Here is a 17353-nt window from a genome sequence, read left to right on the forward strand (position 1 = left end):
AAAATAGTCAGAAAAAAGATAATTCGTATTTATTTATCCCAAAATATTTATATCAAAAATTCATAAATATAAATGAACCGATTTTATTTTAGTGATTTCTGAATAGTATGCCTACTAATGTAGATACGCCTAATAAAGTTTCCAATTAGTTTTTTTATATCAGAAAGAAATGAGCGGAGCGTTAGAATAATTTGAAGAAATTTGCAGTTGTTGTTTTCAAATATTTGGATTAGAGCCAATACATTGATTATAAATTTGGATGGATAATTTAATGAATGACTTATTTTTATACAAAAATTTCAGGATTTTCATACGCTTTTTCTTTTTGAAAAAAAAAAGGATATATATAAAACATTCATTAAATAGAACATTGTCATTTTATTTACGAAATAGGATAAAAAGATGTTTTGAGTGAGCTCACTCTATTGAAAAGATAATATTAAATTTAGTTTTATTTAATGTCTAAGAAATAAGTATCTTATACTTTTTTTTTAATGGGTTATAATGGAATGGTAACCCCGTCTGCGCTATCGGTATACACCGGCGGGGCACCAGTGAGAGATGATAGGTGAGGATGAAGCAGGTCAGTTAGCCCATCGTGACGAATTCAACAAGAATTGTTCACGATAGTTTCCAGGGGGAACCACGTGGAGGTCAACCTGATAGGGTATATTGCTAGCAATGGGTTCATTAGATCCCATTACTAAAAATCCCTTTCCCTCCAGTATCTTACTTATATTGGAATTATTTATACAGATGTAAATATGATTTATATTACTTAGATTTATAACCGATTTCAAAAAGAAGATTTTCAATTCGGTTGTAATTTTTATGTTTGTTAGCTCATAACTCCCTCAGTTCTAAACCGATTTGGAAAATTATTTTTTTATCTGAAAAGATATACTTACGGATTGGTCTCATAGGAATTTTATCGAAGTCAATTCAGTATAGTTTTTAAATCGAAATTACTGGTTTTGTCACAACTGAAGTCGATTTTTGCGGGACAAAATCTTTAATTTAATATCATTTAATTAGTGTCGACCTATGAATTCATATATATAATAGAATTTACAACTACATTTAAAAAGTGCATTTTACATTACAGTGCAATGGGTGATAAATTCATCGGGGAAACTCGTGGGATTGTTTAATAACTATCCACACTATTGCCACAGCAGAGGCGAGCTGCGAGATACCTGGAGATGTACGAAGACACGTAAATGCAAAGCGCATTTCGTGATCAACAAGAATCGTACGTTATTGAGAGCATCGTCAGAACATATTCATGAGCCTCCCTCTTTTATTGTTCGTGATGGAATATATTATAAAATATAAACATTTTGTGTACAAATCTTTAATTAAATATAAGTATTTTGTGTACAAATCATCTCAATTTGTAGTAACATACTTTGTTTGCTAACAAAAATACTAAATAAATGCATGATACTAGACTTTGTTATTTTTCAATCGACTTAAAAATAGGAGATATTTCTTAATACGGTGTATTTTTTATATTTGTTACCCCATAAAACCGTCAGTCATGAACCTATTTGGATTTTATCTGAAAGGATATATTTTCAAATTGGTCTCGCAGAAATTTTATAAATATCGATTCAATAGTTTTTAAATCAGTAAAACTTGTTTTTCTATGATCGTAGGGTTTTTTGTGGAACAAAATGTATATGTTCATATACTGAGGTTTTTTTACATTTTTATGTAAAACACAATTTTAAATTATATATATCTATGTTACAAAAAAAAAACATTTGTCGTTAGCTCCTTTTATTTTAGATTATGTTTTAATCCTCTAACAAAATTTTATCTAACTCCATATTTAAATTGTTTAGCTTACTATTTTATGTCAAAAATAGAATTGAATACAAATAAATGGTTTTTTTCTTTCAGTATACTGGGTAAGAAGTGTTAACCAGAAACCGCTAGCTATAATAAGTGGATACACCTTCTACTGCGATAAAAGATCAGCATTAACCGACATCTATCGTTGCACAAGTGGATCTGTATGTAGAGCACGTTTCACTGTTAACAAGTATTTGGAGTTAGTTAAAGCGCAGTTACAACATACTCACAGCAATCCACGTTTCATTGTTCAAGACGGAATCTGCTATAAATTTAACAGCAAAAAATAAAATGATGAACGGTCTATTTAATCGGAAATGTATTTGTTGAATGCAGGTGGAATCTTTAGTGCCCATCATAAAGGATTGTTGTATAGGTGACACAGATATTTTTTCACAAACAAATCACCAATTTATTTAAAAAAAAAAAAACAATACTGGTCCTCTATTAAGCGGCTTCAAAAAGAGGTTCTCAATCCGGTTGCATTTTTTTTTATATTTGTTACCTCAATGTCAGTTATAAACTGATTTCTAAAATTCTCTTTATGGCCAGAAATGGAGTGATTAGTAAGATGAAGATGAATTATGGCAATAACAGTTATTTGGATTTAAAAACTAAACTGCTGAATCGATTTCAGTATAATTCAGACATAATTCGTTTTTATCCTACTAGTCACTCACTTTTTGACCATGTCATCATTTATACTGTCCATCTATCTCTTTTTGAGTCTTCCTCTGCATTTATAACCATCCACATTTACACTTTCCTTACTATATTCTCTAACATCTTAAAATTCCTATCATTGATAGGAATTAGCCGCGACTTTAAAAAAGCGCAAGCACAAAAGATCATGGAAAGGTCGCAGTGTCCCAGGCTTCTTTTTGCCTGAAAAAGCCCGTCTTTCAATAATAATAAATATAGATAGATAGATACTCTTTATTGTTTCCTCCAAAATATTACAATAGTAAACTTATTATAAATATAAACAATTACAAGTAATACTACATTCTCTTCTTCCCTACGCATCGCATGTCCATATTATAATACTTCTCAAATTCTCCATTATTGGCTCTACTTTGAAGATGATGCATTAAAGTCGATATTTTTGTGAAACACGATCTTTTATTTTTAAAGTTGTTTTGTATAATATATACGTCATTGGTAAATATTCTGTCAAATTTATATATATCTTCAAAATACGGAGTTGTGTGTTGTCTATCAATGAATTTGTCATAAGAGGTATAATATTTTACCTGTATTAGTCCCTATAGTTTTGCACTTGGATAATTCCCACTTTTTTATTTTCTGCTATCTGTGCTCACATACTATAGTTACCTACCAGTATCCATTTGGTAAACTGTCAGCTCGCTCATCACATCGACTAATAAATACATTAAAAAATTAGGCATGTTATATATATAATGTAAGTGTATTTATTATAGCAGATTGGTAATTTGCCTTTAATTAAAAAAAATAATAAAGAATTTTAATGAGAAAGTAGTTTGTATGGTTTTATTTATTGTACTATTATTATTTTATAATAAACTGTAATTTTTTGTACTCCACAACGGAAATAAATGTCTTCGATTGTCGCATTTGGGTATTATAGTGGGTTTTTATATTTTTATTTCAATTTTTGGTTTTTGTGCTAATTTCTTCTTCAGTTTGAATATCGTTTCAATTTCAGTATAAATTTCAATTTTCAGTTTCATTCTTAGTTTCAGTTTCAGTTATTTTTAACTCGTCGTATTTTATCAATTTACATTTTTTAACTCGTCGTATTTTATCAATTTACATTTTTTAACTCGTCGTATTTTATCAATTTACATTTTTTAACTCGTCGTATTTTATCAATTTACATTTTTTAACTCGTCGTATTTTATCAATTTACATTTTTTAACTCGTCGTATTTTATCAATTTACATTTTTTTTTTATGTATGTTCGCCAGCTCCAAAGGCTTGAATTCTACGATATTTCATTCCGGAAAGTTTTATTACCGAAGTACAAGGAAATAAAGTATAATAAAACATTATAGTAATATCACCACTGAAGAATTAAGTCCAGTTTATGGAAGAAAAGTAATAATCAACTAGAGGGAGACTGTACAAAAGTGTGTTTCGGTTTAAAGGGTGGGATATGGCAGTGAATTTACAGGGTACAGAGAACACCTGAGTCCTCAGGAATGGCAACGCATGGCGGGTATCATGGGCGAAACAATATACTCTGTTATGTCCACGGTACTGCTCATGTCTATAGGTGACGTTTACTACTTTCCATCATGTCAGCTGGTTTGCCATTCTAAGTTGCATAAAAAAAATCAAATTCAGTTCCTAATTGAATTAAATATCACCTTTTGAAGTAGGTACTATAGGAGTCTTATTTGGATCTCTCCATTTGGTTTAAATGATAAGCGACGTATTCCCTAAAACTACGTATGTTATTAAAAATTGAACTTTGTTTCTAGTGCAATACGTCGTAAACCAGTCTGGCAAGAAACTGGCTATCATCAACCGCTTCACGTATTATTGCGCCGTGAAGACCTGTTCCACTCAACTCTGGCGATGTACTAAGGGAGGGAAATGCCGGGCTCGATTCATAACCGACATTAGTTGTAATATTATGAAATCGCAAAATTTAGATCACGATCACGAATCTCCAAATTTTATAATCTCAAATGGGGTTTATCTCAAACTATAAACAACAAAGTGGTACAGCGGTTTATTACACTGTCTTATCATCCTATGATCACGGGTTCGATTCTCGCGTTTAGTTTGGAATTTACAATAGAAAGGTTGTTTTTGAAGAATTATTTTAAATGTATAATTAGAAATATTATATACAATATAGAGAAGAAGGTAGAATTTTGATTTCAACATTACCGACATTTTACGTTTAAATAAATATTTAAGTGCTGAATTTGTAAAATAAATAGTATAAAAATACTGTATTAAATTTTCACTTGTAAATGATGAAGTTGACCGTGTAGCTCCGGCACAGGATAGGCCACCTCTTCTTTTCCCGTAAGTGTCGTAAGAGTCGACTAAGGGAGTGGAGAAGGATGGGCAGCAACGTCCCTCTTAAAATATCTCCAAAGCCTAACCGTAGTTGCCAATCCGCCTGCCAAGCATGACAATTATTGGCAAAACCCCCCAAGGGGGAGGCTTGTGTTCAGCAGTGGACAGTTAAAGGCCGATATGATGATGATGAAATGATACAGTAAAATAAAATAATTTGGTAAAAATACCATTAATTGATAACAAATTGTGAATAATATTGTGTATAAAAAATCAATGAAATTGAATCTAGACGGATATAAAGAATAAAAAAAAGACCCATAATAGATTTTGGATAAAAGTAACATCTAAAGATAAGGATTGATACCAGAAGAATCTATATCTATAGTTATTTTAAAGGAAGAAAATTATATCCTTACTAATAATATAATAAAAGTGAGTTTGTTTGTTTGTTACCTCTTCGCGTCTTAACGGCTTAACCAATTGTTATGAAATTTGATATAGGTACATATACTATGTGCGATGGAAAAAGGCACAAACTGATTTTTATCCCGGTCAGTGAATATATCGTGGCCACGCGGACGAATTCACAAGTAAAAGCTAGTCAATTATAATTACAATATTATTTTAAATACATGCACTTCGTTGCACTGTGCCGATAAGTGGCATGCTGAATCAAGATCATTAATAACTGTTTTTTTTTTATTAAAAAAAAATAAATAAAAGGAATAGGTAACACCTTAATCAAGGCAATTTCTAATTTAACTCTTATTTTTCAGTGATTCTTTTAGCAAAATCCCGTTATTCTGGCAAACATCTCGTCATGTACAACGACTATACGTATTATTGCAAGAAGCAATGCAAGAAAACTAACTATTTTCACTGGTACTGTTCCACACACAACTGTAGGGGATGCAACGCCAAGTTGATATTGGACAAGAACTTCGCAATAATTGGTCTAGAAAACAATCATACGCACCCACCGGCCAAGTATTTTATACGCAACGGACAATATATAAAAATGTAGTTAATAATATTATAACTTTTTTTAATGTCGTTAATATGATGAACATAATAACACATCAGGCTTACTGACATTAAAAAGAGATAATTAATGACACAAAAGAATTCATTAATGACTTTAAAAAGTTCATTAATAATTAAAAAGTTCATTAATAATTAAAAAGTTCATTAACTATGATCAGAAGTGCGTTAATTATATAAAAGAATTCATTTATGATACAAAAAAATTCATTAACGACTGTAAAAAGATTATTAACGACACTGAAGAGTTTATTAATGACATTAAAAGGAGTTCATTAATGAAACTAAAAAGTATTAATTAATGACATTATAAAGACATTCTAAAATTTGGACAAAAGAGTACTAGCAATTTTATTCCTGTCTAATATTGCATTTGAACGTGTCGTCTCGCTATTGTTTTTACATGACTGTCTAAAGATTAAGAGTATAATATATTCTGACAAATTTTGAAAATTAATAAAAATATAGCAATATATTTATTTATTTATTACAGAACAGACAGGTTAAATGTGGAATTGACAACAAATATGTATATATATATATATATATATATATATATATATATATATATATATATATATATATATATATATATATATATATATATATATATATATATATATATATATATATATATATATATATATATATATGTTTAATTGGGCAGGATTAAGAGGTGTTAGTATGTCTTGTTAATAATATCTTATGAAGTTGTAAATTGTGAGGTGGTTGGAAATGCACTTAGAATGGATAGCTATGGATTACAAATTAGAATTTAGCTTGGAAAATAAAATATTTGTATTATATAATACTTAAGATTTCCATAGAATTGCTAAAAAATATATAATAATAATGTTTTATATATTTAACAGATATATATTACTCTTTGTTTATTGTGACATTTGTAATATTAAATGTTTTTTTAAATATTAACGGCCGAGAGCGCACGAGCGGACAAAGTCTTCTGTAAAGTCAATTTATTTATTACAATGGATTTTTTCATGTCTTGTGTAGGTATACTTTTTTATTTTTATTTATTTATAAAAAAAATCACAATAGAATTATTTTAATATTTATATTTTAACACTTTGTTTTGATTTTGGAACAGTATATTGTTACAAAAACAAGTTCCAACAATATGGGTATTCGCCATTAATTGCAAAACACATAATTTTTTTACGAGAGATGGCGCTAGAATATCTTAAGTCTATTCTACAAATTAGATTATTATGTTTTTATATTTTTGAAGAGACAGGTTTTAAGTAGTTGACGTGTAGGCAATTTTATAATGCACATGGAAGAGAATATTAATGTCATTAAGTGTCATTTGGTCATTAAATATTTTTATATTTATATCTTATTATTTTATATTATACACCAAGTTATTGCCGTACTAGTGCCAACTCTTAATGTGTGACTTAATTATTTTTAGCCACTTAAGACGAACCCCTGAGAAAACTTCCGTTCCGACATTGGATTTTAGTTCTAAATAAAATATTATTATGCCATTTTATTATTATTAAAAAATAATATTTTATTTCGAACGAAAAACCATAATATGTTATTGACAGGACTTAAAAAACCATGTTAGTCATAGACAATGTTTATTCAATTCATATATTTATGTTCACTTTTACTGTACTGAGGCCATAACAGTACATAGCGTTCCCATGTCTCTGGTGGGGATAGACCATCTTATGTACCTTTAATTAGCTTTACAAGTATTTCTATTATACTATGTATATAGGAAAAATATTAAAATAAAAAGAAAAAAATATAGTTTCAAGTACACCGTAAACGAATCCTGGAAAAACAAACGTAGTCGACGTTTTCACCGTAAAACGTAAATGAAACGGGTTACCAACTCAGGAGATTTTATTATAATTCCATAGTTTTTTATTTAAATAAAAAAACGTTATGTAACACGTTACTCGAACATACCTGCTGTTCCTGTAACGCGTCGTAACGTTTTACAAGACAACCCCAAATTGCGTTAAATAATACTTGAGCACATAATTAAAAACGGATTTTGTATTTCATTTAAATTCCATAGATATTTATAATTGTTAAATTTATGTTATTTTTGCAGGTATAACTTACACCATATCTAGAAACGGTCGACCGTTATTGCTTTACCGGCATTATACATATTATCTGACACATGATGTCCGATGCAAAGATTTGAAAGTATGGCGATGTTCAACGCATGCGCACAAAGGATGCAAAGCGAGAGTCACAATTATTTCTGATATGGTTGTTAGAGCTAAATTAGAACATAATCATCCGTCTTCATATATAAGTAAAATTGATAATACACAGTAATTGTACATGAGTGACGTCGTAATTAAAAAAAATGTAAATTTAACATAAAAGTTTTACCTTCAATCTACTTCAATATTAGCTAAAACTTATATCATCTATTCACGTGTTTTGTTTCCTTCTTTTGAACTAAATTCATAGTTTAAATTAGATTGTGTACCTGCAAAAAAAAAAAAAAGATTGACAAAAAACTGATGAATTTAATGTTAAATTTAATGAATGTATGATTTAAATATAATTTAATATATATTATATTGTTTATGTAATATTGTTTATCTACACTCTTTTTATAAATCATTGATTTCTCTATATAAATACTCTAACGTACAGACCTTTTTATAAACAAAGTAACGATCAAGATTAGTGTATACTTCTTTTTTGTTAATTAAAGCATGCTGTTTTTAATTAAAACATTCTTTTATAAAAGTTTGTTAATTACGTTGTACAACAAAATATTAAAAAAATTATAATGAGTTTTGAAAATTTAAATTTAATCACGATATACATTTGTATTGTTTGTTAATTATATATACAAAACTTTATTTTATTAACTATTATTTTGGAATTTTTATTTCAGATATTCATCTGCTTCCGCTGTCAACTGGACGATATCTACTGCGGATCGGTAGTTCCACGTTCTCTACTAACGGCAAAGACTTTTCTGGTAGGACTACGTGGTATTGTTCAAAGAGGATCAGCAAGAAGTGTCCAGTCCGTGTCAAAATGGTGGAGAAAACCGTGTCGGAGATTGTGGGACAACATACCCATGTTGATGAGTATATCAAAGTTACGAAGTTATAAATACCACTTTGAATGATATGATAGTGCTCGTAGTTACAATTTTCTATTTCAGTCCAAACGCCAAATATTGATTCTCTATGTTTACACATTTTTTTTAATTTTTGCCCAATCATAGACTTGTTGTTTGTTACCTTGTAACTACTACGCGAATATCTAAAAAATGGCGAATATTTAAAAGAATTATTGAAATTTTAAATCAAATTAAATCATATTTATTCGCTTGCTACATGGTACAATAAGAAGTTACATACAATGTTAAAATGGTTTTAAGTCTACATTATATTACAATTATAAAGTCCAAACATTTTCCAAATTACAATATTCTTTATGTCAAATTATCATATAAAATTATGGTTTTTTTATATGATAATTTGACATATTTCTCATCTCATTTTCTTCCGATAATTTTCTTTTCTCTAAAATTTTGTGAAGACTAAAATTGTCCCCAAAATATAATTTATTGATAAAAATTGAATGGTGATCCCTTCGGTGTAGTATGAATAATGAAGCCGGGATAGTTGGCTAATTTACTACAATAGCTTTTAAGGGGGATCGCGTGGAGGCTGACCTAATAGGGTACATTGCTAGTAATCAGGCTGGTGGTCCCCATTATTTCCCAGTGCGTATGAATCAGGGGTGGTCAACCAGTCGATCGTGGTAAGGCAATAAATATAATATTTTGCTAATTAGCGGAAGATGTTCAGACATAATGCTCATATGTAATAAGTAGGTAGTTACTAAGAATAATTTTCAGTTTTATGTTTTCCCTCTTAATAAAATAAAAAATACTACGTTATTGTGTACTGCACTATGTTATTTCATTTGAGATTTCAAGAAGTATGTAATTGGTAGATCGTACAGGATTTCGTTAGTACATAGTAGATCTTGAGTCTAGTCAAGTCGGCCACCCCTGGTATGCCTGGTATGATAGGGTGTAACAAAGAGTTATAAACAGTTGAAAATCAGTGATAGTACTCGTAGTCATTATGATAGTGAGCAATTTTTCAAAGAAAGGAGTTTAAGTCCTACCATTTTATTACGATAATATAATGAACATACATATCTAAAAATGTTTGGACATTACTCTTGAATGTGATAAGAATTCAGAAGAATGCAAGGAAACGGCTAGTTTCATGAAGGATTTGTTTTTTTTATACAACTTAGAATGGCAAACAAGCTGACGGCTCACCTGATGGAAAGTGATAACCGTCGTCTATAGACATGAGCAGTACCATGGACATGACAGAGTATACTGTTTCGCCTATGATATCCCCCCCCCCCCCCCGCCCATGCGTTGCCATTCCTGAGGACTCAGGTGTTATTCCTCTGTATCCAGTAAATTCACGCCATATCCCACCCTTCAAACCGAAACACAGCTATGCAAACACGACTGCTTCACGGTTGAAACACGAATGAGACAGAGGTACCCAAGCAATCGACTTTTGTACAAAGTCTTCATAAATCCGATAAAATTTGTTGTTTTACATAAGATATATTTACAATACAGAGGTTTCTTTAGGGTCGGCAATGCGCGAGTAATGGCCCTTGGTAATGCAGGCGTTCATACGCCACGGTAACCGCTTACCATCAGCTGGGCCTCAGTGGTATAAAAAAAACTATTAAAACTATTAATGATTAATGTAATATTTTATATAGAAGGTTTGTAGAGATATTTAGTTGCGTGTTAATTACATTTAAATGACTGAATAGATTTTAATGCAATTCTGCACATAGACAAACCATATACTAACATATTAGAATAAGTACTCCTATCGTTTTTTTTTCTATGTAAATCTAGTCGATTGAGTTTCGAATTACACGGTTTATACTCATTAAAACAATAATTTTCAGTTAAAATTATTTTGTCAATGTTTTTTGCAAATTCGTTGTTTTTATAATTTCTTTATATATATATATATATATATATATATATATATATATATATATATATATATATATATATATATATATATATATATATATATATATATATATATATTCCATCCCAAATAGTATGTGTAATATTAAATTTCCTAACGATTAGTTCTGAATTGGTGGTAGAAGTAAATACAGGTATTAGTTATGTTTGATTTATGTATTATGACCATTCGGTTGATCTTTTACAGGTTACGACATTGTTATCTTACAATCTGGTGGATATTTGCTGCGTATGGGTCGTCATACATACTCGACTAACCGTAAAGATATCTCTGGTAAATCAAGTTGGTACTGCTCGAAGAGGCTGAGTAGAAAGTGTAGTGCATCAGTTAGAAAGGACAAAGATCAAGTTGTTTTCTACGGAGTTCATTCACACGATTAACCGTTTCGTTTTTTTTTTTACTAATTGTCATGGCCTTAAACGATTGATTCGATTCGGTAACTTTATATTATACTTATTTCCGACTATGACAAGTAATTTCAAAATATTGTAAACAACCACTATTGTTCTATATTCTATCTCTATTCCGTTACTAGTTTAATGTAGACAGATATGGTTTTTAATATATGCCCATTGGTATATTCTTAATATTATTTTATTGTTATTATTTCAAAATTTTCTTTGTGTTCACTGCTGGACATAGGTCAGTATCGTTTTATATCTAATATTTTTTTCTGTATATACTATTTGTTAGGTAATTTTAAATTTTCGATGCTTAACACCACGTCGAAGCGTTAGCAATAAAGAAGCAGGTATATAGTACTGTTTACCTGTAAAAACTTTTACATCGTGTTAAGTTTCGATTGTTTATTTAAAATACTTTTTATTGTTATGTATTTAAATTTATGATTGTAAATTTGTAAAATAATAATTAATTTGGTATTATGAATGTGAATGAAGTATACATTCTTTATAATTTTGTTACATCTATTTGTTTTCAGATGTGGAATGGCTACCAACCAGAGGAGGGAATTACTTGCTTCGAATCAACGATCATACTTTCTGGTGTAACTGGTACAAATTGAACCGTGACAAACCAATGCGTCGGTGGTACTGCTCCAAGCGGAAGGTCGCTAAATGTCGTGTGGTTGTTAGTACTTTATATGACAGAGTTGTCAGTATGGATGGAGAACATAATCATATATAAATGGAATTATTTATTCGTAATTATGAGAAGTGAAGATGGTACTGCTCGAAGCAAATAGTCGCTGAATGTCAAACGATTGTTAGTACCTTACATGACAAAGTTGTGGATGTGTATAGAGAATACAGTGATTTAGAAATATAATGATTTATTCGTAATTATGAAATGTAAAGATGGTACTGCTTGAAGCGAATAGTCGCTTAGTGTTATACGATTGTTAGTACCTTATATGACAAAGTTGTGTGTGTGTGTATAGAGAACACAGTCATTTAGAAATATAATTATTTATTCGTAATTATGAAATGTAAAGATGGTACTGCTTGAAGCGAATAGTCGCTGAATGTCATTCGATTGTTAGTACCTTATATGACAAAGTTGTGGGTGTGTATAGAGAACACAGTCATTTAGAAATATAATTATTTATTCGTAATTATGAGAAGCGAAGATGGTACTGCTCGAAGAGAATAGTCGCTGAGTGTTATGCGATTGTTAGTACCTTGTAGAACAAAGTTGTGGATGTATTTGGAGAACAAAATCATTTATTAATGGAATTGCATGCCTATTATTGAAGCCAACGCGATAGTGATATTGCTTGAAACGGAAGTTTGTTAAATGTCATACGATTGTTAGTATATCAAAGTTGTGGATATGCACGGGGAACATGAAACTATAACGTAACATAGAGGTTGGACACACAGAGAGAGTCCATATTGAACAATTTAAATAAAACGAAAGGATTTATCTAAAATTAAATATCCTCTAAAAAAAGTCAACGAATTCTCCTTAGTAATAAAAGAAAAATGTAAAAAATTCTATATTAGAATATTTAATAATTTATTAAGCTATTAAGTGTGTTTATTATAGAATACAAAATATTCTATGTTTGCCATAATATGTAAAAAGTACATTTCTCGTGCCAAAATATGCTTGTAGATATTGAGAAAAATATTTATAATCGTAGGATGTAAGTACAGAACCCTTCAGGACGCAAAAACTTTTTGTAACTGCTCGAAATTAAAAGAATTTTCATAAAAATTCTCTTATGACTAGTTGAATTTTTTTTCTTTTATTTTCTTCTATTCTATTCTCTTTCTTTTATGTAGTATGCATAATTTTAAGCTATATTATGCATGTAATTACATGTATATTATAACTATTTTTAAACAATAATGGCATATCTATACTATTATCGTTTAAATCCTATAACAATGTATTTTCTTAAATTGATTTCCACTTTATTGCACCAGTTAGAAAAATAACAAATACATTCAATAAATAAATACTTTTTTTTTGTTGATTGAGAAAGAAATTATATTTATTTTATTAGTAATTGTAGTTGTAATGGTATAAATGTTGTTTTGACTTATTGCGCTGAACTCCAAATTTCACCAAGTGGCTAACGATTTTCCGAATCAACAGAATGTTATTTTTTTTGGTATCAGTTGCAGAATTCTTGCCAACCGATAAAGGAAATTACAGGCTTCTATACGGTGGCCACACTTTCTGGTGTGACAAGTACAAACTGATGAAGGGGAAGCTGTGTCGTTGGTATTGTTCGAAGAAAAAACGCAAGCGCTGTCCAGCGACTGTTCAGACTTTAAACTGCGAGATTATCGCTGTTCATGGCAGTCATTGCCATGAACTATGACTTCATTATCATCATCATCAGTCATTAACTGTCCAGGGTTGAACATAAGCCTTCTCCATAAGGGAAAAGTAGTTGTGACGCTTGCCAGACAGGTTGACAACCACAATTATGCTTTGGTCACGTTTTAAGAGGAATGCTGCTGTCTATCTCTCGACCATTAGGTTCCCGCACTCGTCTCTTACAACACTTATGGGAAAGGAAGGGATAGCCTATTTTATGTCAGGAACACACGGTAACCATAACTTGTAGCTGATAGACTACAAGTTATGGTTACCGTGTGTAGTATTACTAGTAATTACGTGAGGAAGGTGCCATCTAACGATGAGTTTGTAAATTGCCTTCACTGTGTAAAAAAATTTGCGACCCCTTTATTTATTATATATTTTTAAAACCTTTATTACTACTTTTATGTAATATAAAATTGGTTTATAACTATAGGAAAATGATTTGCTCATGTCTGTTTGCAATTAAAATGAAAAACTTTTAAATAAAAAATAAAATCATTAATTCCTTATTGTTACTTTATTTTGTTATTGTTATCTGGATTTAATGTTTAATTTTCTAGTATTTATTTGTAAATTAAATATATTTTTATACACATCCTGTTTATTGTATTGATCGCGACGAATTTAACAATAATTAATCACGATTGGAACAGCATGTGTCAACCTGACAGTGTATATTGCTAGCAATGGGGATTAAAGTCTCCATTACTATCAACTTTTCTCCCACCCCTGTAAATACGAGTATTTATTACTAGCTTTTATTAGCGACTTCGTCCCTGTAAGACCGGGATATGCTCAGGCTTGTGTTCGCGTTACAGCTGCTCACGATTAAGAGTCCCAGATAGTCCCAAAACTAGTCGAGCATTCTCGATTAAAATACGCGTAAGTCAATCCGGGTATTCTTACATTAAAATATAATGTGCACAATTATGAAACATTTATATAAAAAGGTTAGAAGGTTTTTTAATGGATGGAAATTGATCGGTAATCTTGTCTACGCTGATTTACGCACGCAGTATACTGAGGAATGAAGACGGGTCAATTGGCTTGTCATCAATTTTACTGAGAATTAACCACGTTGGTTTCCAAGAAGGACCATGGAAGTCATTTAAATTCTATCTATTGTTAATATATTCAAATATATTTGATAGTGTTCATTTAAATAAAAAAATTAACAAACACTATTTTTTTTTTTTATTTTACATCAGCAGATTTATTTAAGTACAACGTCTATAAATAACTTAATATTTTTTTTTAATGCATGTGATAGTAATCCCTTCTGTGCTATTGGCATACGCTGCCGAGTTATCAGTGAGTATTAGGGAATAGGAACACTAGGAATTAACCATGGTTTTCATGGGACTGCGTGGAGATTGACCTAAGTTGTCAATCCCCATTAATAACGGCTCTTCTCCCCAACCCGCGTAATGTAAAATGTATAACATTGGTTGTTCATATTTAAAAAAAAATCTTTGGTTAAAATCGGTAAATTGAAAACCAAGAAGCTTATGATAATGTATACGAAATCCAATAGAGTATAAAACTTTTTTTAATATTAATCTAATAATATATTATTTATTAATAATACTCTTATTATAAATTAGTATATATATTATGTATTAATTTATAATGAGGTAACTCCTTACTTAACAATGAGAAATTCATTGTTTGTAAATATTTTACTGAACTAGGTGTTATCTTATCGAATTAGCAATGAGGAGGTCCTGCTTAGGGTTAGAGAAAAAAGACAATTACAACTATTGAGGACAGAAGGGGAAAAATTTTGGGACAATTGATACGACACGACAAACTTATAAACATTATAATAGAAGGTAAGATAGAAGGAAGGAGGGGGAGAGGGAGACCGAGACATAGTTACATCAGGCAGATCAAGGAAGGAGTTGGTGTCGTGTCGTATCAAGAGTTGAAGAGACTCGCTGCAAATCGTAGTGAGTGGCAAGAGCTCCACCGACAAGAGCGCAGCTCTTAAATAGGATAGATAGATAGGTGTTATCTTTCGGAGGGCCATATCACTGGTTATTTGGTTAGAATTATTTTGTTTAATTCCGCTACCATTAGTATGTGTGCGACTGCCAACATTCAAAGATTGGTTAATATTGATTGTAAAACTAATTAAACAAAAAAATTGTGGTCAAATTAAACAAAATAATTCTGATCAAATAACTAATTATGTTTGTGCCTTTATTTTACTTTTAATTATTTAATATTAATATTAGACAAAATATATATTCTAGTCTATAAAAGATAAAGTATATATTTTTTATTAATACATTGTTTATAGTTTCAGCTATTTTCGTAACAACGGCGAGTGGGAAGGAGCAGATGTTGTACAAAGATGAGAAATTTTACAAACAAATAGAGGGCATTGGTAAGATTCGATGGAGGTGCACCAAGAGGGGCTGCAAGGCGTACTACTTCACCGTGTTGGGTGTTATAACAAGGATGCAAGAAACACATACACATTTCCTGCCGTATCCTGTGAAACCATGTTAATATTGTACACTTAGTTCATACATAGAGCGTTATATTTGAAAAAAAAAAAACAGTTGGCATGTATGTATGTCAGTTAACTGACGCTTAATTTTATTTTACAAAAAAAAAGTTATTTCGTGTTACATGTAATAACTGTAATGTTTTAATATGTAATCATACATAAATTGTTGATATCTACGTGTTGCTTATGATATAAATTCACCCACCTACAAAAGAAAATTGTGATGGATTTTTACGAAATGCTTGTGGGGAGATAAATCTATCTAGATGACTTTAATCTAGATTGTAGCATGAAATGTAAGCATCATTTAAGTAATCCGTTTTTTTTTACGTGAAAAAATTGCTTATAAAAATAAGACCTTTAAAAATTTTGTATCCAAATACATACCTAAGAAAAAGAGGTTATGTCTCGGCACGAATTCTCTTTTTTAATCTTAGTCCCACAGTCATATTTATAAGTTCTTTCACACGGTTATGGTTGCCACTTTCCATCAGGTGGGCTAATTTTTTTTTTTTTTAATATAAGAGTCGGTCATAGTTATCACTTTTCATTCAGCCAAATTCTAGTTTCTTTTTCCACTATTATTAGAAATTGTAAAAAGCTAGTAGTTTAAAGTGGCAAAGACTCTAAAAATCTATTCTTGAATTGCAAACAATAGCAGATATGTTGCGTTAAATTATAAATAATTACGAACGTACGGGTACTACTTTTAATTTGTGAGGGCATTCTTTATACAATATACAATAACATGATTCATATTATAAAAAAAAAAAAAACAGAATTCGTAATTTGAAAAAAATTTTTGTAAAGCACGCAATTTTGTCTATTATTTTTATATTAGGAAATAAAATTAAATCTACACAACTAGTTACATAATTGAATTTAAACATGTTACACTATAAAGTAGCTAGATCTTTTGTAATACCAATCGATATCAAATATTTAGGGCAGAGGCATATTGTAATAAATGTATAATATTATAAATAATTTAATTATTTTATCGTATTGATGCTTCAAAGTGGTTGCATAGCATTATTTTTCACTTTCGTCAATATAAAGGTAGTGA

The 17353-nt window shown here is 30.1% G+C and overlaps 1 protein-coding gene across 10 annotated transcripts in view; it reads left to right on the top strand.

Annotated features, from left to right (window-relative positions):
• Positions 1–17353, top strand: part of LOC113518763 (modifier of mdg4) — a 362824-nt gene that overhangs the window by 278834 nt on the left and 66637 nt on the right. Inside the window, exon 5 of one of the 10 annotated variants that reach the window (XM_052892514.1) lies at positions 16075–16301. The exons of 7 other annotated variants lie outside the window; for them this stretch is intronic. In XM_052892514.1, coding sequence (XP_052748474.1) covers positions 16075–16286 — 212 coding nt within the window. In that variant the 3' untranslated portion in view covers positions 16287–16301. Of the gene's footprint in view, positions 1–5651; positions 5915–11162; positions 11569–16074; positions 16302–17353 lie in introns of those variants that run through there. 2 more of the 10 variants (XM_052892527.1, XM_052892501.1) reach the window with 2 other exon arrangements.

The sequence above is a fragment of the Galleria mellonella genome, unplaced genomic scaffold (genome assembly GCF_026898425.1).
Source record: "Galleria mellonella isolate WM207_F2 unplaced genomic scaffold, CSIRO_AGI_GalMel_v1 utg159, whole genome shotgun sequence".
Taxonomy (NCBI): Eukaryota; Metazoa; Arthropoda; class Insecta; order Lepidoptera; family Pyralidae; genus Galleria; species Galleria mellonella.